Raw genomic sequence first — 24149 nt, 5'->3', positions numbered from 1 at the left:
AGGGATCCTGCAGCCAGGGCAGCTCCAGGGTAATAAGGTCATAAGTGATAGGAGCAGGAATAAGCCATTCAGCCCATCTACTCCGCCATTCAATCATGGCTGATCTATCTCTCCCTCCTAACCCCATTCTCCTGCCTTCTCCCCATAACCCTGACACCCAGACTGCTCACGGGCAGCCGTGACCTGTGGAGGCGGAGGGCTCCAGGAGGAAGAGTGAGAGTGCACGAGGATGGGAGGGTCAGGGACTCACCTGAGTGCTTTCCAGCGCGTCCGGCTTTTCGGCACGAGACCAGATACCTGTGGATGACATCAAGAGGCCAACACCTGCAGAGGCAGAAAGGTTGCACTGAAGCAAGCACATTCAAGGTATGCAGTCGCCTCAGTCCACTCACTGCGCTCAGTCTGCCTGGACCTACCCGATCTCCCGGTTTGCCAAACACTTTAATTCCCCTTCGCATTCCCACACTAACCTTTCTGTCCTGGGCCTCCTCTATAGTCAGAGCGAGGCCAAATGCAAATTGGAGGAACAACATCTCATATTTTGCTTGGACAGCTTAAAATCCAGCAATATGAATATTGATTTCTATAACTTCAAGTATACCTTGCATCCCCTCTCTCTCCATCCCTCCCCCACCCAAGTTGTACCAGCTTCAAAGTCGTCTTGATGAGTCTCATTGTCTGTAGACTTTCTCACCCAACAAACAGCTAACAACGGCCTGTTTATTTTATCATTGTTACTTTTTTGCATATCTTTCATTCATTTGTTCTATATCACTCTACATCTCCGTCTATATCTCTCATTTCCCATTCCCCCCACTCTCAGTCTGAAGAAGGGCCTCGACCTAAAACGTCACCCGTTTCTTTTCTCCAGAGATTCTGTCTGACCTGCTGAGTTACTCCAGCATTTTGTGTTTATCATTGGTGTAAACCTACCTGCAGTTCGTTCCCACACATTAACCTTTGATTTTTACCACAAATCTAATTTTGGTTCCAATGTACCATTCACCTTTTACCTTTTGACCAGCCTGCCATATGGGACCTTGCCAAAAACCTCACTGAAAACCATAATCTCCATGGAACATGCTGCCCTTATCATTTCTTTGTCACCAACTCAAACATTTAACCATCAGTCAGACAGAGCCTTCCTGCATGAACTCCATCCTGACGACCTCTCCTTAACTCAACTTTTAGACAATAAACAATAGGTGCAGGAGTAGGCCATTCGACCCAGCACCGCCATTCAATACGATCATGGCTGATCATTCACAGTCAGTACCCCGTTCCTGCCTTCTCACCATATCCATTGTCTCCGCTATCTTTAAGAGCTCTATCTAACTCTCTTGAAAACATCCAGAGAATTGGCATCCACTAGCAAGAATGTCCTTTCTCAAATTTGGAGACCAAAACTGCACACAATACTCCAGGTGTGGTCTCCCTAGGGCCCCGTACAACCGCAGAAGGAACTATTTGCTCCTATACTCAACTCCTCTTGTTATGAAGGCCAACATGCCATTCGCTTTCTTCACTGCCGGCTGTACCTGCATGCTTACTCTCAGTTCTAAAAATCATTCACTTCTAAATGAATTTTGTACCATTTAGAATCTATTCCAATAATTTGTCCTTCACAGTTAAGCTAACTGGCCTGTAATTACTTGGGCTCTCCCATGCTCCCTTTTTAAACAACCGTATGTTAGTAATCTAATCCTCCAGTATTACTCCTGCAGTGAGGAAGAATCAAAATATCACGATTGGAGCATCTATAATTTCATCCCTGGCTCTCTTCAACATCCTGGGATACATTTCATCCGAGCCTGGTGAGTTACCCATTGACTAAAATGATCGACCCTTGATGCCTCCCCTTATTCTCTGCACGTCCCTTACAATATTTCACATTTGTTTACTGTAACAATATTATCCCCTCGTATGAATAGTTACAACTAATCACGATTCACCTCCGGGGAATTGACAAAAGACAATAGGTGCAGGAGTAGGCTATTCGGCCCTTCGAGCCAGCACCGCCATTCAATGTGATCATGGCTGAGCATCCCCAATCAGTACCCCGTTCCTGCCTTCTCCCCATATCCCCTGACTCCGCTATTTTTAAGAGCCCTATCTAGCTCTCTCTTGAAAGCATCCAGAGAACCTGCCTCCACCACCCTCTGAGGCAGTGAATTCCACAGACTCACCACCCTCTGTGAGAACAAGTATTTCCTCGTCATCGTTCTAAATGGCTTACTCCTGATTCTTAAACTGTGGCCCCTGGTTCTGGACTCCCCCAATATCGGGAACACATTTCCAGCCTCTACCGTGTCCAAACCCTTAACAATCTTATATGTTTCAATGAGATACCCTCTCATCCTTCTAAACTCCAGAGTGTACAAGCCCAGCTGCTCCATTCTCTCAGCATATGACAGTCCTGCCATCCCGGGAATTAACCTTGTGAACCTCCTTCAATAGCAAGAATGTCCTTCCTCAAATTAGGGGACCAAAACTGCACACAATATTCCAGGTGTGGTCTCTGTACAACTGCAGAAGGACCTCTTTGCTCCTATATTCGATTCCTCTTGTTATAAAGGCCAACATGCCATTCGCTTTCTTCACTGCCTGCTGTACCTGCATGCTTACTTTCATAGACTGATGAACAAGGACCCCCAGATACCGTTGTACTTCCCCTTTTCCCAACTTGACGCCATTTAGATAGTAATCTGCCTTCTTGTTTTTGCTACCACAGTTCACACTGCCACCCAGGTTTGTGTCATCTGCAAATTTGCTAATGAATCCCTTCATCTAAATCATTGATGTATGTTATAAATAGCTGTGGTCCCAGCACCGAGCCTTGCGGTACCCCACTAGTCACTGCCTGCCATTCTGAAAGGGACCCGTTAATCCCTATTCTTTGTTTCCTGTCTGCCAACCACTTCTCTATTCATGTCACCTCTCTATCCCCAAATCCAATAACATTGTCCTTGCACATTTACACTTGTTGGACATTTGCTGATGAACTTGTTCTCTCTCACACCCTATTTGGGGACAACAGTACATTCACAAGTCAGCAATTGCCCATTTTGATCTTACATTCAACTTTGACGACTTTCTAACACATCATCCCATCTGAAGATAGTCGCAAATGCTGAAATAAGCTCAGCAGGACAGGCAGCATCTCTGGAGAGAAGGAATGGGTGACGTTTCGGGTCAAGACCCTTCTTCCATTTAAACCAGCACCTGCAGTTCCTGCCTACGCAGATCACCCCTTTCACAGTATACAGCGTTTCATTAACTAGTACTGTCACCCCTCAGTCTCCCTTCTCCATAATGACCTGCCCAGAACAAAATCAGTGAAAGCAAGTCATCCTCTAACATAGACCAGTACAGCACAGGAACAGGACCTTTGGCCCAATGTCTGAGCTGAACATGATGCCAAGTTAAACTAATCTCCACCTGCATGTGATCCATTTCCCACCATTCCCTGCATATCCATGTGCCTATCTAAAATCTAAAATATTCTTAAACATCAACTATCGTATCAGCTTCCACCATTATCCCGGGAAGCACGTTCCACACACCCACCACTCTTAAATAACAACTTTGGGGCCATATCTCCTTTAAACATTGTCACTCTCACCTGAAAGCTGTGCCCTCTAGCCTTTGACATTTTCCCCTCGATGGAATCCTTGCATCAAGTGGGGCCACACTCCTCCATTGGATTTTCCAGCCTTTCTTTCCTCTTCCTCCCAAACACTCACTAACTTCATGCCCTCGTTCCCTGTTCTGCCCAACTTCCCCCCAAATCTTGGCTCAAATTTCCTTCCATACCAAACCATATCAACCCATCCAAACGGCGTTAGCAAACCCATCGAGGAGATTGGTCCCAGCCTCGAGGTGCCACCTGCCCTCAGAACCAGTGCAAGTGCCCGAGGAATATACAGCCCTCCCTCCTGCACCATCACTCCCCTACTCATCACCCACACTCCCTTCCCACACCTACACTCACTGTACCAGCTACTGGGAGCAATCTGGAGATTAGCATCTTTGCACTCGTTAGAACAGCGAGATTATCAAATACAAGCACCCTGATAATAGAATATAAAGACAGGGATGTAACGATGGCACTGGCCAGACCACATTTAGAGTTTTGTGAGCGGTTTTGGGCTCCACATCTGAAGAAGGAAATGCTGGCGTTGGAGAGGGTCCAGAGGAGGTTTACGAGAATGATCCCAGGAATGAGTGGGTTGACGTGTGATGAGCACTTGTAGGCACTGGGCCTGTACTCGCTGCTTGGGCTCCGGATACTCAGTTGACACTATAAATTCACCAGTGTTGTTCTGTCAAACAGACTGCTAAATACAGCCCAGGACCCACCCCAATCCTTTCCTCCACCTTTAATCCTTTACTCTCCACATGACTGTTTCTCTTCATGCTTTGCCTCAACTGCTCGAACCCTCAGTGAAGATTTTCTCTTCATATTGTCCTGCAGACATCAATGATCGATGAAGTGAGATGTGAAATGGAGCAGGTCCTTACCCATTAATGCCAGCAACACCAGCAGCATCCACTTCTTCACGTGAGGGACACACCTGGAGGGGAAACACACACACGTCAGCCGGCTATTGAACCCAACCCCGTCTCAAGCGAGATGGACACAAAAAGCTGCCGAAACGCAGTGGGTCGGGCAGCATCCGTGGAGTCTGAAGAAGGGCGTTGTCCTGAAACGTCACCCATTCCTTCTCTCCAGTATACATTTAATAAGACAAAAATAAAAATAAAAGACGGACGACTGTAGTCGAGCCGCTGCCGTTAGGCGCCGCCACCAACCATATAACCATATAACAATTACAGCACGGAAACAGGCCATCTCGGCCCTACAGGTCCGTGCCGAACAACTTTTTTCCCTTAGTCCCACCTGCCTGCACTCATACCATAACCCTCCATTCCCTTCTCATCCATATGCCTATCCAATTTATTTTTAAATTATACCAACGAACCTGCCTCCACCACTTCCACTGTAAGCTCATTCCACACCGCTACCACTCTCTGAGTAAAGAAGTTCCCCCTCATGTTACCCCTAAACTTCTGTCCCTTAATTCTGAAGTCATGTCCTCTTGTTTGAATCTTCCCTATTCTCAAAGGGAAAAGCTGATCCACATCAACTCTGTCTATCCCTCTCATCATTTTAAAGACCTCTATCAAGTCCCCCCTTAACCTTCTGCGCTCCAGAGAATAAAGACCTAACTTATTCAACCTTTCTCTGTAACTTAGTTGTTGAAACCCAGGCAACATTCTAGTAAATCTCCTCTGTACTCTCTCTATTTTGTTGACATCCTTCCTATAATTGGGCGACCAAAATTGTACACCATACTCCAGATTTGGTCTCACCAATGCCTTGTACAATTTTAACATTACATCCCAGCTTCTATACTGAATGCTCTGATTTATAAAGGCTAGCATACCAAAAGCTTTCTTTACCACCCTATCTATATGAGATTCCACCTTCAAGGAACTCTGCACGGTTATTCCCAGATCCCTCTGTTCAACTGTATTCTTCAATTCCCTACCATTTACCATGTACGTCCTATTTTGATTTGTCCTGCCAATGTGTAGCACCTCACGTTTATCAGCATTAAACTCCATCTGCCATCTTTCAGCCCATTCTTCCAAATGGCCTAAATCACTCTGTAGACTTTGGAAATCCTCTTCATTATCCACAACGCCCCCTATCTTGGTAACATCTGCATACTTACTAATCCAATTTACCACACCTTCATCCAGATCATTGATGTACATGACAAACAACAAAGGACCCAACACCGATCCCTGAGGCACCCCACTAGTCACCTGCCTCCAACCCGACAAACAACCATCCACCATTACCCTCTGGCTTCTCCCATTCAGCCACTGTTGAATCCATCTTGCTACTCCTGCATTTATACCCAACAGTTGAACCTTCTTAACCAACCTTCCATGAGGAACCTTGTCAAAGGCCTTACTAAAGTCCATATAGACAACATCCACTGCTTTACCCTCGTCAATTTCCCTAGTAACCTCTTCAATAAATTCAAGAAGATTAGTCAAACATGACCTTCCAGGCACAAATCCATGCTGACTGTTCCTAATCAGACCCTGTTTATCCAGATGCTTATATATTATCTCTAAGTATCTTTTCCATTAATTTGCCCACCACTGAAGTCAAACTAACAGGCCTATAATTGCTAGGTTTACTCTTACCATGTATCTGAGGTAGAGTGTGGGCAGGCTATCTTATAGTCTGTGGCTCGAAGGGTCGAATGGCCTACTCCTGCACCTATTTTATCTATGTTTTTTCTATGTTTCTAGTGGGTTTATCTGGGGTAGTACAAGTGGGTTGGCCTGTGGTGGGTTTACCTGGGGTACAATAAATGGGTTATCACTTTTTAAAGTTTACTTTAAAGACACATCACAGAAACAGGTCCTTCGGCCCACCGAGTCCGCACCTGACCAACGATTCCCGTTCACTAACACTACCCTACACAGTCTAGAGATAGAGTGATACACTTTGGAAACAGGCCCTTCGGCCCAACTTGCCCATACTGACCAACAATGTACCAGCTATACTAGTCCCACTTGCCTGCGCTTAGTCCATATTCCTCCAAACCTGTCCTATCATGTACCTATCTAACTGTCTTTTAAAACGATGGGATAGTCTCAGCCTCAACTACCTCGTCTGGCAACTTGTTCCATACACCCACCACCTTTTGTGTGAAAACGTTAGCCTTCGGATTCCTATTAAATCTTTTCCACCTTGAGCATATGTCCTCTAGTCCTCGATTCCCCTACTCTGGGCAAGAAACTGCATCTACAATTCCTCTCATGATTTTGTATACCTCTATAAGATCTCCCCTCATCCCCCTGCGCTCCATGGAATAGATGTCCAGCCTTCTCAATCTCACCCCATAGCCTCTAGTCCTGGCAACATCCTCGTAAATCTTCTCTGAACCCGTTCAAGCTTGACAACATCTTTTCTATAACATGGTGCCCGAACTGAACACAATATTCTAAATGCGGTCTCACCAAAGTCTTACTGCAACATGACCTCACAGTTTCCACACTCAATACTCTGACTGATGAAGGCCAATGTGCCAAAAGCCTTTTTGACCACCTTATCTACCTGCGACTCAACCTTCATGGAACCATGCACCTGTACTCCTAGTTGTACACTCTCTGTTGTACAACACTACCCAGAGGCCTACCATTTACTGTGTAGGTCCTGCCTTTGTTCAATGTCCCAAAATGCAACATCTCACACATCTCTGTATTAAATTCCATCAACCATTCCTCAGCCTACCTGGCCAATCGATCCAGATCCTGCTGCAATCTTTCACAACCATCTTCACTATCTGCAAAACCACTCACTTTTGTAGAATCAGCAAACTTGCTAATCTTGCCCTGTATGTTCTCATCCAAATCATTGATGTCGATGACAAACAGTAACGGACCCAGCACCGAACCCTGAGGCACACCACTAGTCACAGGCCTCCAGTCCGAGAAGCAACCTTCCACCATCACCCTCTGCTTCCTTCCTTGGAGCCAATTTGCTACCCATTCAGCTATCTCTCCTTGGATCCCATGCGATCTAACCTTCCAGAGCAGCCTACCATGCGGAACCTTGTTGAACGTCGTACTGAAGTCCATGTACACAACATCTACAGCTCTGCCCTCATCGACCTTTTTGGTCACGTCTTCAAAAAAATCAATCAGATTTGTGAGACATGACCTCCCATGTACAAAACCATGCTGACTATCCCAATCAGCCCTTGCCCATCCAAATGCCTGTATATCCTATCCCTCAGAATACTCTCGAGTAACTTTCCAACTACAGATGTTAAGTGCACCGGCCTATAACATTTGCCCATCTGCAATTTCCCTGCAGCCTTTCTTGAAAAGAGACACAACATTTGCCACCCTCCAGTCTTCCAGCACCTCTCCTCTTCAACTATAGATGAGGCTCTCACCAGGGACTCTACTCTCACTCCCCATCCCCCCCACTCGTAACAAGGGCAGAGTCCCCCTTGTCCTCACCTTCCACCCTACCAGCCGTCACATAAGTCCTCCCCTTTCGGCTTTCCGCTCCCCTCCGTAACTCCCTGGTCAATTCGTCCCTTCCCACCCAAACCACCCCCTCCACTTGGCACTTTCCCTTGTCGCAGAAAATGCTACACTTGTCGCTTTACCTCCCCCCTTGACTCCATCCAAGGACCTAAGCAATCTTTCCAGGTGAGGCAGAGGTTCACCTGCACCTCCTCCAACCCCATCTATTGCATCCGCTGCTCTAGGTGTCAACTGCTCTACATCGGTGAGACCAAACGCAGGCTTGGCGATCGCTTCGCCCAACACCTCCGCTCGGTTTGCATTAACCAACCTGATCTCAGCACCAACTCCCCCCTCATTCTGAATCCAACCTTTCTGTCCTGGTCCTCCTCCATGGCCAGAGTGAGGCTCGCTGTAAATTGGAGGAGCAGCACCTCATGTTTCGCTTGTGTAGTTTACACACCAGCGGTATGAACATTGACTTCTTCAATTTCAGGTAGTCCTTGCTTATCTCCCTCCTTCCCCTCCCCTTCCCAGCTCACCCACAGCCCATTGTCTCCGCATCTTCCTTTCATCTTCCCCCGCCCCCCCCACCCCATACCCCCACATCAATCTGAAGAAGGGTCTTACTGAAACGTCAACTATTCCTTCGCTTCATAGATGCTGCCTCACCTGCTGAGTTTCTCCAGCATTTTTGTCTACCTTCTGTCCTACTGTCTTTCTCCTCGGTAAATATAGAGGAGAAATATTTATTGAGGACCTTGCCAATCTCCTGTAGCTCCACACAGAGGTGACTGCTTTGATTCCTGAGAGCTCCCACTCTCTCTCTGGTTACCCTTTTTCCCCTTATGTATTTATACAATCTTTTGTGATTGTTGCTACCCACCAGAGCTATCTCCTGGCCCCTTTTTGCCCTTCTGATCACCTTTTTCAGTTTACTCCTTTGATCTTGAAACTCCTCCAGGGATGCACTTGATCCCAGCTGCCTATATCTGTCCCATGCATCTTTCCTGTTTTTGACCAACGCCTCATTTTCCCTCGTCAGCCAAGCTTCCTTACGTTTGCCTGCTTTGCCCTTCACTCTAACGGGGACGTACATATGCTGAGCTTTCGTCAGCACACTTAAAAACATCCCACTTGGCCCATGTTCCTTTCCCCTCTAATAACCTGCTCCAGTCAACTTGAGCAAGACTTTCTCTCATTGCCTCAAAGTTGGCCTTACCCCAGTTGAGCATTTTAACACGTGGACCCTCGCCGTCCCTACCATAACTATCTTAAACCTAATCGAACTGTAGTCACTGGACCCAAAAGGCCCCTCCACACACACTACATTAACTTGCCTTTACCAATTTCCCAATACTAGATCCAGTGTTGCCCTCTCACGTGTGGGGGCCTCCATACTGTTTAAGAAAACTCTCCTGAACACTTTTGAGGAATTGCCCCATTTAAATCCTTCACGCTATGATTTTCCCAGTCTATATTGGGAAAGTTAAAATCCCCTACTACAACAACCTTATTTGACCTGCAGCTGTCTGCAATCTCCTGACACATTTGTTCTTCTAATTCCCAAAAATCAATAGCGTCGGACTAAAGTGGAGCCAAAACTTGAGGAGCAGCCCCTTCAGAACTGGGTGTCCTGTGGGAGGGTGTGTTCAGTACAGAGGTGTGGAGGAGATGGAGGAGGCAGTGGGGATGGGTGACTTTGCTTCAGTTGACCAGGTGGAGGAAGGGAATCTGTGGATCCCCGGTGCACGTACCTGGACAGAGTAAGGACATCGATCAAGGAGATGGCCGTTGTTAACTGGTACCAGGCTGTGCTCAACCACCAGAACACCAGGGGCAGAGCTTTTTCTGAAAGAGACAGGAACACAACATTAGACAACGTTGGGCCCCGATGCTTCCCATCAGTGGAAGCGGAGAGAGTTCAGACTCTCTAACACGGAACCCACTGATACTGTGGAACCACGTGAGGCTGAGAGACCGTTCTCCCCTGCAGGGACCACCACAGAAAGTCCACCGCAAGGTGGTGGCAGGAGAACCCAGAGGGGCTATAGGGAGCCCGAGAAAAAATAGGTCGCAGGGATATCAATGGGACAACAGTACTCCAGAGGCCACGACGGGCCGAATGGCCTCCTTTTGTGTCCAGACTAAAGAAACGGGAAATTGTCAATGACACTTCCACCAAGCAGGGAGTATCACCTTTCAACTCAGAGAGATTTCCTGGGTTGTGGATGGATAGCAGCCCCCTCTGTCCCAGTTAATCTTATCCTACAACCAACACGGGCAAAGATAGACACAAAAAGCTGGAGTATCAGCGGGTCAGGCAGCATCTCTGGAGAAAAGGAATAGGTGATGTTTCGGGTCGAGACCATTCTTCAGACTGAGAGTCAGGGGAAAGGGAAACAAGTGATATAGATGGTGATGTAGAGAGATATGGAACAAATGAATGAACGATATGCAAAAAAGTAACGATGATGAAGGAAAGGGTCCATTGTTGGTTGGCTGTGGGCTCGGTGTTAACGAATGATACAGACAATGAAACTCACCAGGACGACAGTGAAACTAGTACAACGACTAAGGAGGGGGAGGGACGGAGAGAGAGGGTTACTTGAAGTTAGAGAAATCTAGATTTATTGAACATGGGCGTCTGCTGATCACCACAATGCTGTGTGCGAGCTTGGCCACGGTCCACCACATTACACTACATTTCAAAAGTGTCCTCGGTGCCACACAGCTGGGGAAATCTAAAGGAGATCCTATTCTTTCATCACCCCAGTGACACTGGAGCACAAACCAGGCCTCCCTTAGGTGTTACAACATGACTTCAGTCGGGATCGAGTAACCGAGCATTGACAGTCAGTCGTCTCTTGACTCTATGGTCCTCTGGGCAACTCACCACTCATCTCAGTGAGTGACCCAGTCAGACTGAGGGAACACACTGGAGGACCAAGCTGGAAGGTGACTTCCTCCCGCACTGACTGTGGTCCTAGGCTGCACCAACAACACAGCACTGGGGACCAGGCCTTGTGCAAACCCTGGTTGTTTAAGGAGGGAGCAGCGGACTCTACCTCACCACTGGGTCCAGTATCAGCAGGGCACTGGTTGAATGGAGCAGAGTTTTGGGGCCATGGACCACAGAAGATGGAAGATTAGTAATGCAGGTACCTGGAGACAGCAGCGAGATCCAGCCCCACAGCTTGGCAAGGGGGGAGAACGATTCAGAGTACGCCAAACCTGGGGGGTGGGAAAGAAGAGCAAGATGTCAACAACGCAAACTTCTCTCTCAAGGTTTACAATGTTCAAAGGGCCACGTGGCCCAATGTTTTTGCTGCTGTTCACAAAAGCACCATGCAACTGATCGGCCCACGGCTCAACTGTTAGTGTGGAGGGATCGCTGATCAGTACCGACTCGGTGGGCCGAAGGGCCTGTTTCCACGCTGTATCTCCAAACTAAACTAAAGGAAGGATGTCAAAAGCCTAAAATAGACACAAAGTTCTGAAGTAACTCAGCAGGTCAGGCAACATCTCTGTCTGAAAATGGATGGGTGACATTTCGGGTCGGGACCCTTCTTCAGACTTCAAGCATAAGAATTGATTTAGACAGTTTCTAGAATTACAGTAAAGAATAATTTGGAAAAGTTAGGAGTCCTCTCGGAACAGAGAAGGTAAAAGAGATGACCTATCAAATGTTGAAGATTGCAGCAGGGTTCTAAACGAGAAAGGTTTTGCTATTGAGGGATCAATAAACAGAGGTCACAGATTAAATACTGACAGGGTCCAGAATATTCTCTCCAAAACGCTGCAGGAAGTGGATTCGTTAATGATTTTAAGTGGATGGATACACAGGGTGTTGCTGCTGATACCACCTGGAGATTGCAATGGGACGATGCTCTTTAGCAGAAGTTGCATCACTTTCCACACCTTGGTGAACAGGCGCTAAGCAGGGGGAGTTTGTGTCGTCAAATGGCAGCACACTATTTTTTGTGTTGGTTTTTTGTGTGTACATATGTGTGTGTGCATGTGTGTGAATGAATGGCCATTAGCTGCCCCAAACAACAGCTCAGTCCCACTGATGTAACCCAGCATCTGGGAAATCTACAATCCTGTAAAACAGGTTCAGCTCCTGCCCAGTGTCAGTCCACGGCCCACTCACCCACCCACAGCCCACCTCACTAACAGCCCCTCACCTGCCCCAGTAACAGACCCTCACACCCCACCCGTTCCATTTACCCTCCCCACCGTCAGCCCGCTTACATGTCCCTCACCCCCTTCCCAGTAACACCCCATGTCCCGACATCAGCGCCTTGTAATAGCCCACTCAACCTCACCCTGCCCCAGCAATGGGATGTTCACCCCCACCCAACATCCTCCACTCCCCCGCCCACTCCCACACCCCCCAACATCCTCCACTCACCCACCCCCCCCCCCCCAACATCCTCCACTCACCCACCCTGTCCCCACCCTAGTAACACCTCCCAGCCACTCATCCACCCACCGCAGTAAATGCCCGCTCAGCTGCCCCACTGCCCAGCTTCAATATGAAATCCCTAAAGCCTCTGTTCCAGCCCCAGCCAGTGTGTCCTCTCTGCCGATAGTGCAACGTGCCACACGTTAGCTATTCAGGATGAGGGACGTGGGGGGTGAGATGATGAACGTTCCACTTACCCTGCAGCTCATCCTCGGTTGAGTAGCCAGATGTCGACGACAAGTAGATGTTGGAAGAAGTGGAAGGCGCTGTCAGTAGATACAGGTTACCGAGGCAAGTCATCACAGGAAATATTACAGCACCTCATATTTCACTTGGACACCTTACAACCCAACGATATGATGTTGACCTCTCTAACCAAGTAACCCTTGTTTTCCCCCTTTCTCTCTCTCTCTCTCTCCATCCCTCCACCATCCTAGCTCTCCGGCCAGTTTAACTGTCCTCCTGATTACATTTTATCTTTGTATGCTTTGTTGTCACCTTCCCCCAGCTAACAATGATCTATTCTACATTTTCCTTGCTCTTCGTCCCCTTTGATCTCTCGTGTTCACACCTTATCCTTCCAGATCTCTCTCTCCCCTGACTAAGTCTGAATAAGGGTCTCGATCGTAACGTCACCTATTTTTTCTCTCCAGAAGGCATTTGACGGCACTGGGCCTGTACTCGCTGGAGTTTAGAAGAATGAAGGAGGACATCATTGAAACTTACCGAAAAGTGAAAGGTTTGGATAGTGGATGTGGAGAGGATGTTTCCACTTGTGGAAGAGTCGACATCTAGAGTTCATAGCCTCAAAATTAAACAACGCTCCTTCAGGAAGGAGATAAGGAGGAATGTCTTTAGTCAAAGGGTGGTGAATCTGTGGCATTATTTGCCACAGAAGGCTGTGGAGGCCAAGTCAGTGGATATTTTTAATGCAGAGATAGATTCTTGATTAGTACGGGTGTCAGGGATTATGGGGAGAAGGCAGGAGAATGGGGTTAAGAGGGAAAGATAGATCAGCCATGATTGAATGTCGAAGTAGATTGATGGGACACATGAACTAATTATGCTCCTATCACTTATGACCTCATGCTGCCTGTCCACTGAGTTACTCCAGCATTTTGTGTCTATCTTTAGTGTAAACCAGCATCTGCAGTTCCTTCCTATAAAGGAAGGTATAATCCCTCGCCTCTTAGTAACTGCAGCTCAGTGTCGGTCACCTCCCACCACCAGGGGGCATCAGACCCCGACCCAGCGCTCCCCACAGTAACTGAACCGTGTGTGTTACCACACACAGGCCCCACAGCAGAGCGGCAGTGCGCCCCTCTCCTGTCCGCCCGCCCGCCCGCCTCCCAGCACCCGGTGGGATGGGCAAAGTCTCACAGCAGCTGTGCGATGATCGCTGGTCAGTGCGGACTCGGTGGACCAAAGGGCTCGTTTCCAACTAAAACTGAGATATTGCAGCACGAGTCTCCGACGTGCACCAGTGATCGCGGTACTTTAAACCAAGGAGAAGCCCTTAACCAGTCTGTTGGAGGGAAGGGTTAAGGCTTTAAGAACACTGACGTCAAAAGGTCATAAGTGATAGGAGGAGAATTGGGCCATTTGGCCCATCAAGTCTACTCCGACACTCCATCATGGCAGAACTATCTCTCCCTCCTAACCCCATTCTCCTGTGTTCTCCCCGTAAACCCTGTACTAATGAAGAATCTGTCTATCTCTGCCTTAAAAATATCCACTGACTTGGCCTCCACAGCCTTCAGTGGCAATGAATTCCACTGATTCACCAGCCTCTGACTAAAGAAATGTGCCGGTGCCCTGTTACCAACCCCGCGCTGCCCTCCCCGGACACGTACCGACGGGCTCCTGCCACCCGCTGCTGCTGCCGAGGAGCTGAGAGCGCTGAGAGCGCTTGGAGACATTACTGACGTTGCTGATGTAGCTACTCAGACTGTTGACTGAACTGTTGGACGGTGAACGTTTGACACCAGGCACAGGTCCCGGCCACTTGCTGTTTGACCTTTTCTTGTGCAACCTGAAACGATAAAGGGCAACGATTTAGGACGGAGGCAGAAAGAGAAAGAGAAGCAAAAAAGTAACGATGATAAAGGAAACTGGCCATTGTTAGCCATTTGCTCAGTGAGAATGAGAAGCTGGTGCGACTTGGGTGGGGGAGGGATGGAGAGAGTCGCTTGTCAGAGCTGGGAAAGGGGGGGGGGGGAGGGGAAGAAGGTTGTTTCACACTGGGAAGGAATTTCATGACTCTCTCTCTCTCCCCCTCCTCAAGGAACTGCAGATGCTGGTTTATAAAAAAAGTCAAAAAGTGCTGGAGTAACTTAGCAGGTCAGGCAGCCCGTGTTCACGTTCCCTCCAACATCCCTCATGAGCCCATCAACCGAATGGTTTCATCAACAACTTGTTGGCACGACAACCCTGCCCTTGGCCTCTGGAAGATATACCCTACATCCGATCATCCTCTACCTGAGATTCCAAACAGGAAAGAAGAGGCTGTTGGAACTTTCCTTGAGTTTTTGTCTAGAACTTTTTCCTGTAAGGAAAGGTTCAGTTGGGGTTGGGAGTTGGGAGGCGGGGCCGGGGGAGGAGAGAGAGAGGGGGGGAGTTGGAATTGTGATACAAAGCTCCGTGAGTGAGGTACTAGGGTGGAGGCTGCATCTTTACTGTTAGAAAGGAGCATAGCTAAGAGAGGAAAGAACGAGAGGGAGAGGGAGGGTGGGGGAAGGAGACAAGAGAGAGTTAGAGAGACGTACCTGATGGGAGTCTCCTTGTAAGAGGGAGCACCGGATGTGGTGGAGCTGCCGCTGCTACTGGAGACGTCGTCATCGTGCTGGTAGTAGCCGTTGGTGGCCAGACGGGGACTGCGGCGGGACATCCTCACCGTAGCACCACAACCCCGAGCCTCAGCTCGAGCACGGCACTGCGAGTCTTCCGCACTAACTGTGAGCAAAGAGAAAGACAGTGTGAGGAGCAGCTCTGCACTGGGCACTGGCACCCTGCCCGCTGGCCAAGTGAGGGAGGGGGGGGGGGGGGGTAACACATTGCAGTCATCCTACACACCCTCCCTGCACATGGCAGGGCACATGGTATTAGGGGTAGAGTGCTGACATGGATAGGGAGACAGGAAACAAAGATTAGGGATTAACGGGTCCTTTTCAGAATGGCAGGTAGTGACTAGTGGGGTACCTCAAGGTTCGGTGCTGGGACCACAGCTATTTACAATATACATCAATGATTTAGATGAAGGGATTCAAAGTAACATTAGCAAATTTGCAGATGACACAAAGCTGGGTGGCAGTGTGAACTGTGAGGAGGATGCTATGAGAATGCAGGGTGACTTGGACAGGTTGGGTGAGTGTACAGATGCATGGCAGATGCAGTTTAATGTGGATAAATGTGAGGTTATCAATTTAGGTAGAGGCAGGAAACATGTTCCCGATGTTCGTGGAGTCCAGAACCAGGGGCCACAGTTTAAAAATAAGGGGTAAGCCATTTAGAACGGAGATGAGGAAACTACTTTTTCACACAGTTGTGAGTCTGTGAAATTCTCTGCCTCAGAGGACGGTGGAGCCGGTTCTCTAGATACTTTCAAGAGAAAGCTAGATAGGGCTCTTGAAGATAGAGTTAGGGAATATGGGGAGAGGGAAGGAACTGGGTACTGATTATGGATGATCAGCCATGATCACATTGAATGGCAGTGCTGGCTTGAAGTGCCGAATGGCCTACTCCTGCACCTATTGTCGGGGAATCTACAACTAGGAGACAGAGGCGTAGAGAATGATGTTACGGGCAACCTCAGGGGCAACCTTTCCAAAAGACACTGGAGGGGACATGGAACGAACTGCCAGAGGAAGTGATTTACAGTGTTTAAAAGACGTTTGGTGAGGATACGGATTGGAAAGGTTTAGAGGGATATGGGCCAAACACAGGCAAATGGGAGCAGCCCGGGAACGCTCCTTTGACGGCATGGACGAGGAGTAGGGGTGAAGGGCCTGTTTCTCTGTTTTATGTCTCTTTCAATGGAGGGTGGGTGACCTGATACATTAATGGGGTCAGACCTGCAAAGCCGACAACACGTCTCCCGTTTTCACTTCCAGCATCTGCGCATTTTTGCTTTTCAACCAGATTTTGTTTCGAATTATGTAAATGAGATTCGGGATTCCATCGTGATGTCATTGACAGGCAGGGCAAGTGGAAGCGGCTTTAAAAGTAGTTTTTGTAAAGTTTCAAATGTCAATAACTTGTACAATACCTTTTTAAAGTGTGCGGTTAGTTAATTCAGCGGTGAAGCGCCCCTGGACTCTGACAGCGCTGCCGTGGGTCGGTGTTTAAGGGGAGGCAGTTAAGGGGATGAGGCTGGGAGCTGCCCCCGTCCGTAGGGCCCCCAGCGCCGGGAGGATCGGTCACCTGTGTGGGGCCAGGGATCGACACGACAGACAGACAGACTCACCGAGTGATGGTCCCTGCGGGGTCCGAGCGGCAGAAGCTGCCCTGCGGCGCCGGGAACAAGGAGCGGGAGCGTGGCCACTTCAACCACTCCCCTTCTGGTCGCCGCCTGTCCTCGCCGCACCTAGAGTATAGTATAGTATAGTAGATGGTGGTAGATGAGGGTAGGTTAGGGTGGGGTAGGTTAGGGTAGGGTAGAGTATAGCTGAGCTGAGCTGAGCTGAGCAGACACCAGACACGACCTCCTCCAACGCCGTCTGTCTGTGTCTGTTTCTATGTCCCGCCCCCCGGTGTCGCTGCCCATTGTCTGCATCGTTCAAAATGCTACATTCTAGAGTGTTAGTTTGTGTCGCGGTTCCAACCCCCGAGGGTGGGGACAGGAACCGTGACAACTGCGGCACCAACACCCCCACGTTCCAACCAGCACCACCCTCACCTCCCCTCCCTGATCCCCACCTCCACACAATAGCCTCACTCCAACTTTAAAAGATGAAACAGCGAGCGGCACATTTGGATAGCAGTAGCAGGATCGGTCCGAGTTCTTTGAGAATGTAACTAGGAAAATGGACAAGGGAGACCCAGTGGATGTAGTGTACTTGGACTTTCAGAATGCATTTGATAAGGTCCCACATAGGAGATTAGTGGGCAAGATTAGAGCGCATGGTATTGGGGGTAGGGTACTGACATGGATAGAAAATTGGTTGGCGGACAGGAAACAAAGAAGAAGGCTAAATGGCAGGCAGTGACTAGTGGGGTATCGCAAGGCTCGGTGCTGGGACCGCAGCTATTTACAATATGCATTAATGATTTAAATGAAGGGATTAAAAGTAACATTAGCAAATTTGCAGATGACACAAAGCTGGGTGTCAGTGTGAACTGTGAGGAGGATGCTATGAGAATGCAGGGTGACTTGGACAGGTTGGGTGAGTGGGCAGATACATGGCAGATGCAGTTTAATGTGGATAAATGTGAGGTTATCCACTTTGGTAGCAAAACCAGAAAGGAAGATAATCTTAATGGTGTCAAGTTGGGAAAAGGGGAATTACAACGAGGTCTGGGGGTCCTTGTTCATCAGTCTGGTGCTGGTGTGAGGGCAGGTAGTGAGGGTACAGGAGAGGGGGTGGTGCTGTTGTGTGGGTCAGGGTGGGGCTGTAATAATGCATAAGCATGTAGGTACAGCAGGCAGTGAAGAAAGCGAATGGCATGATGACCTTCATAACAAGAAAAGTTGAGTATAGGAGCAAAGAGGTCCTTCTGCAGTTGTACAGGGCCCTAGTGAGACCACACCTAGAGTATTGTGTGCAGTTTTGATCTCCAAATTTGAGGAAGGACATTCTTGCTATCGTGGTTCAAGAGAGAATTAGCTGGAGGTCTTAAAGATAGCGGAGTTAAGGGATATGGGGAGAAGGCAGGAATGGAGTACTGATTGTGGATGATCAGCCATGATCATAGTGATCAAAGGGCCGAAGGGCGTACTCCTGCACCTATTGTCTATTGACCCCTCCGGATCCCGACACAGCAGCACCACCACCCTCCCGCACCTTCACACTCCCACACCCTTACCCTTTTCACCTCCTACACCACAACCACCCTGACCATCACACACCAGCACCACAGCAGCAGCACCACCCTGACCCTGATCCCCGCCCCCCTGGCCCCCTCACAAAACAGCACCAGCACATCAACACTACCCCCCCGATCCCCACCCTCACACCAGCCCCACCCTGACCCTCACAACAGCACCACCCCCTCTCCTGCACCCTCACTACCTGACCCTCACACCAGCACCAGCCATACCACCATGTCCCCATCCCACGCCCCCATCACCTACCCTCCAACCACACAAAAGCTCCTCCCCCAACTTCTAGACTCCCACCTACCCCCCCCCCACACCCACCACCCCCCACCATATCCACCCCAACCCCCACTCCCCACCCCCACCACTCCACACTCCCATCCCCTCCATCCTCACGCCACACCCTGCCACTTCCAACCCAACAAGGGGGTGGCACTAGGGGTACTCACCCAGAAAAGAGGGGGAAATCGACAGCCAGTGGCCTTCCTCTCGAAAATATTAGATCCAGTCTCCAGGGGATGGCCGGGATGCATACAAGCGGTAGCAGCTACCGCAATATTGGTGGAAGAGAGTAGGAAATTAACCTTTGGAGGCACTCTGGTTGTTTCTACACCACACACAGTAAGAACCATACTCACTCAGAAATCCAACAGATGGTTAACAGACTCTAGACTTTTGAAGTATGAGGCCATCCTGATGGAAAAAGACGATTTGATGATAATTACGGATAAGAACCTTAACCCGTCCCAATTCCTGTATCCAGCGGAGAAACAGGGTGACAAGGAAGAGGGCCCAGTACACTGCTGTAGTGAAATAATAGATTTACAGACAAAAAGTAGAGAAGACTTAGAAGAGCAACCTCTGGCTGAGGGCAGCCGGTGGTTTATAGATGGATCCTCCAGGTGCATAGGTGGAAAAAGACATAGTGGGTACGGTATAGTAAATGGGGAAACGATGGAGGAAATTGAAAGCGGCAGGCTGCCTGGTAGTTGGTCAGCTCAATCTTGTGAATTATATGCATTAATGAGAGCTTTAGAATTATTGGAGGGGAAGGAAGGCACAGTATATACCGATTCAAAATACGCTTTTGGAGTAGTACACACCTTTGGGAAGATCTGGAAAGAGCGAGGAATGATAACAACTCGAGGTAAAGAATTAGCGCATGAGCAATTGGTAGGACAGACACTGGAAGCCTTGCAAAAACCAGAACGAATAGCCATAGCACATGTGGCAGGGCATCAGAAGGGTAACACCCTGGAGGCCAGAGGAAATAGGGCAGTGGATGAGGTTGCAAAAAGAGCAGCCACAGAACAGATGGTAGAAATGAAGTCACAAATACCGTTAAGGGAACCAGAGGAAAAGATACCTATCTTTAGTGAGAAAGAACAGGAAAACATGAAAGAAATGGGGGCTCAGCGTACTTCAAATGGGAAATGGTGGACACCAAATGGAAAGCAGCTATTGAACAAAGAAATAATGAGGGAGTTATTCGGGAGATTACATGGACAAAGCCATTGGGGAACACAAGCCCTCTGTGACACCCTCCTCAGAACCTACGCTTGCTGTGGGATGTTTACCATGGCCAAACAAGTCATAAGGGGCTGTGTAATATGTCAGCGAATTAATAAGAAAATCATGAGAGCAGTCCCAGGAGGAGGACAACCATTAGCAGTTAGGCTCTTCCAAAGAATACAGATAGATTTTACCGAGCTGCCCCGGGTAAGAACATGGAAGTACCTGTTAGTGGTAGTGGACCATTTCACCAGATGGGTAGAGGCATTCCCCACGGCAACTGCCACCTCACAGGTGGTAGCCAAGATATTATTAGAACAAATTATACCCAGATATGGGATTGTGGAAACAATAGACTCAGATAGAGGGACCCATTTTGCCTCCAAAACACATGAAATGATATGTGAAGCACTGGGAATAGAATGGAAATTGCATACACCATGGCATCCCCAGAGCTCAGGAAAGGTGGAAAGAATGAATGGCACCTTAAAGACCCAAATCACCAAGTTGATAGAGGAAACGAGACTCCCCTGGACTAAGTGCCTTCCGATAGCCCTGTTGAGAATCCGAACGGCACCTCGAAAAGACATAGGGATATAACCATATGAAATGTTATTCGGTCTCCCATACTTAGGGAAGATAGAAGGAGTCCCAACAATACAAGGGAACGATGTGTTCCTGAGGAACTATTTACTGGCAGTGTCCCAATCTCTTGCAGAACTAAAAATTAAAGGATTGCTGGCCCAGAGCCCACCACTGGACTTCCCGATTCACTCAGTCAAGGCTGGAGACTGGGCATTAATAAAAACGTGGAAAGAAGAAAAGCTGCAACCTAAGTGGACTGGACCCTACCTGGTGTTACTAATCACGGAGACAGCAGTACGAACAAAAGAGAAAGGGTGGACACACGCAAGTCGAGTTAAGGGTCCTGTGGAGGCCCCACCAGACGATATCAGCCCGTGGACTGTGCGCAAAGGAGAAGAACCATTGACTTTAACATTTACCAAGAACCCGCAGGAAAAATGAAGATTTTGTGTTGGTGGGTCGTGTGTTGGGTGGTACCCAACTTGTAAGTAATGTAACATGCATAAAAATCACAATACCACAGAATAGAAGGTCCACCACCATCCCATTTAATGTATGTAAAGGAAAATGGTGGTGCGGCTATAGAATGTATGTATGCACCCATCCCTGTAAAGATTGGCACGCGGTGTTTACTTCATCAAAATATGGGTGGCATCGGACCACCTATCAAACTGATAGGTGGACAGTATATCAAAACCCGAACGAGAAATTGCCAGGACGCGTATATGTGAGCATACAGAGTGTCCAAATACAGGAAAGTGGTAGGTATTGGATATGTGCAGATAAAACAGGGAAGGACGCATGTCTGAAGTTTGAGATAGAAGTAAAGTGAGATGGGAAGATGGGAAGATACGAGGATAGGGGAGAGGTGTTCAAGATAGATGACAGTCAGAATAGGGATCCCGGGGCAACACCATCACCACCAGTAGTCAGCAATGTCACCAGGGAAAATGAGTCTAAGGATCTGAAGATAATGATAGTAGCAGGAGAAACAGGATTAAGGCAGTTATATAAGAAAGGAATACCAACAGGGGGAATAGGAGCCAACACCTGGCTTGCCTGGATGATGTACACAGCCAGAAGTATGCAACAAACCAATTGTTACGCCTGCGCTGGAGCTAGGCCTCAGCTGGTCCCAGTACCATTTCCCCTGAATTGGGATAGAACACCTAGGACTATGACATGTATACTACAGCTATTCACGAATCCCCTCTTACCAAAGAATGCGATATGCCAGAGTTATCATTACCTATTTCCGGCCAGCAACAACAATACGAAGGGCCGAAGGGAAGACCCTCGACCTCCTCCATTTACCATTCCTTTTGGGGAGGAGGGGTTTGAGTGCTATACAAGAAATAACCCAGAGGGACAGGACATGGGGGAGGTGCTCAACTGCAATAAGACGTATAACATAACGGCTGAGGAACAGGGGCCACTGTTCAATAGCTCCTGGCTGAAAAAGCAGATAGTCAGTAGAGCCGATGTCTGGTGGTGGTGCGGGGAGAATACCCTGTGGCCCCGGTTACCAGGGTCATGGACGGGAACCTGTACCCTCATACAACTGATGAAGCCCTTCACCATAGCAGTAGAACATGCTGTAGAACTCGATAAAGGAAGCCGACGACAAAAGAGAAAGGTGAGAGAATCATTCAACAAACACATCTATATAGATGCGATAGGGGTGCCAAGAGGGGTACCCGATGAATTTAAAGCCAGAAATCAAATAGCTGCGGGCTTTGAGTCCATACTCTTCTGGTGGTCCACAGTTAATAAAAATGTGGACTGGATCAACTACTTATACTACAATCAACAACGTTTTATAAATTACACTCGAGATGCAGTTGAAGGATTAGCGGAACAACTGACAGCTACCAGCCAAGTGGCCTGGCAAAATCGCATGGCCTTGGACATGCTACTGGCTGAGAAGGGAGGGGTGTGTGTAATGTTTGGCGAACAATGTTGCACATTCATCCCCAACAACACTGCTCCGGATGGGTCAGTGTCAAGAGCCCTAGCAGGTCTCACCTCTCTGTCTATCGAATTGGCTGAGAACTCTGGAGTAGACACCTCCTGGACCGGGTTTCTAGACTCCTGGTTTGGGAAATGGAAGCACATCTTTACATCAGCCCTAACATCAGTGATAGTCATGGTGGGGTTATTGTGTTTGTTCGGATGTTGTGTCATTCCCTGCGTACGGGGATTGGCTCAGCGATTGATAGAAACAGCCCTGACGAAGAACAGTGCTGCCACCATAATGGCCTTCAGAACACAGTATGACCAACGAGAGGAGGATAGGGAAGTGAAGAATCTTCTGCTAGCATTAGAAAAGGAGGAGATAGTGTAAATCAAGCGTGCGTAGCAAAAAAGAAAAGGATGGATTGTGAGGAAAGAGTTAACAGACATGGTTGATTTAGACTAGGGATAGAAAAATAACATAGAAAGAAATAAGGTGTCAGCAGAAGCCAGACTGCTGGTAGAATAGAAAGTAACGATATAAAGATCAGAGAGAAATTCTAGATAAAAAGTAGTAATAGAAAGACTTCAGCAGGGAATAGCAGAGAAATTAGAACAAAGGGGAGAGGGACACGAAGTCACGCTCAACTACGCATGCTTGATGAGATTCCATGAATATGTACACACACCCACTATGACAAGATGCCTAATTTAAATGCACATGCGATGCATGATAGGGGAGGTGTCTTTGACGTTGGGTGGGCGTTCCACGACGTTCTCGTGGGAATCTGGGCTTTATGTTATGATTGGAAGAAGCTCAATGGGGAGAGATGAGAATGTGATAATAATGAAAAGAAATGTATAAAGATAGAAGACATCCCGATCCTCGGTGTGCCTCTAGGGGACATCAGAGGAGAGGCACCTATTCTGCAGAATATGAAATTAATAAAAACATTTCTTTGTCTGAATTTGTCTCAAGAGCATTTGTGATTTTTGAATCTCACACCACCAACCCACCACCACTCCCACACCCACCCCCCAACTCCTTCACAGTCCACCTGGACCTACCTGATCTCCCGGTTGCTAAACACTTTAATTCTCCTTCCCATTCCCGCGCAGACCTTTCTGTCCTCGGTCTCCTCCATTGTGACATTGAAGCTAAATGCAAACTGGAGGAACAGCATCTCATATTTTGCTTGGGCATCTTACAGCCCAGAATATTGATTTCTCTAACTTCAAGTAACCCCGGTATTCCCTCTCTCTCTCCATCCCTCCCCCACCCAAGTCGCACCAGCTTCTCGTTTCACCCAGCAAACAGCTAACAATGGCCCGTTTCCTTCATCGTTATTACTTTTTTGCATATCTTTCATTCATTGTTCTATATCTCTCTACATCATCATCTATATCTCTCGTTTCCCTTTCCCGTGACTTTCAGTCTGAAGAACTGTCTCGGCCCGAAACGTGCATTCCTTCTCTCCAGACATGCTGCCTGTCCCACTGAGTTACTCCAGCTTTATGTGTCTACTAGACTACTAG

General features: G+C 48.2%; 1 protein-coding gene across 1 annotated transcript; it reads right to left on the bottom strand.

Annotated features, from left to right (window-relative positions):
- Nucleotides 1-23701, bottom strand: LOC116966818 (SUN domain-containing protein 2-like). The gene is made up of 9 exons (XM_033013158.1): nucleotides 23682-23701; nucleotides 16992-17111; nucleotides 15295-15477; nucleotides 14383-14561; nucleotides 12727-12795; nucleotides 11227-11295; nucleotides 9819-9912; nucleotides 4522-4574; nucleotides 1-324 (listed from the first exon to the last, which is right to left on the bottom strand). The coding sequence occupies exons 3-9, from the start codon at nucleotides 15414-15416 to the stop codon at nucleotides 239-241; spliced, it is 672 nt and encodes a 223-aa protein (XP_032869049.1). The 5' UTR covers nucleotides 15417-15477; nucleotides 16992-17111; nucleotides 23682-23701; the 3' UTR covers nucleotides 1-238.
- Nucleotides 23702-24149: the final 448 nt, after the last annotated feature.

Source organism: Amblyraja radiata, chromosome 38, assembly GCF_010909765.2.
Source record: "Amblyraja radiata isolate CabotCenter1 chromosome 38, sAmbRad1.1.pri, whole genome shotgun sequence".
Taxonomy (NCBI): domain Eukaryota; kingdom Metazoa; phylum Chordata; class Chondrichthyes; order Rajiformes; family Rajidae; genus Amblyraja; species Amblyraja radiata.
This window is presented reverse-complemented; position numbering and strand designations above follow the sequence as displayed.

Coding starts and splice junctions, on each gene's coding strand:
- LOC116966818 (XM_033013158.1), bottom strand. CDS start 15,416: ATGTCCCGCCGCAGTCCCCGTCTGGCCACCAACGGCTACTACCAGCAC. Junction 12,796..14,382: donor CGGGTGGCAGGAGCCCGTCG/GTACGTGTCCGG, acceptor ATCTACTGACAG/CGCCTTCCACTTCTTCCAAC. Junction 9,913..11,226: donor GATCTCGCTGCTGTCTCCAG/GTACCTGCATTA, acceptor TGTCTCTTTCAG/AAAAAGCTCTGCCCCTGGTG.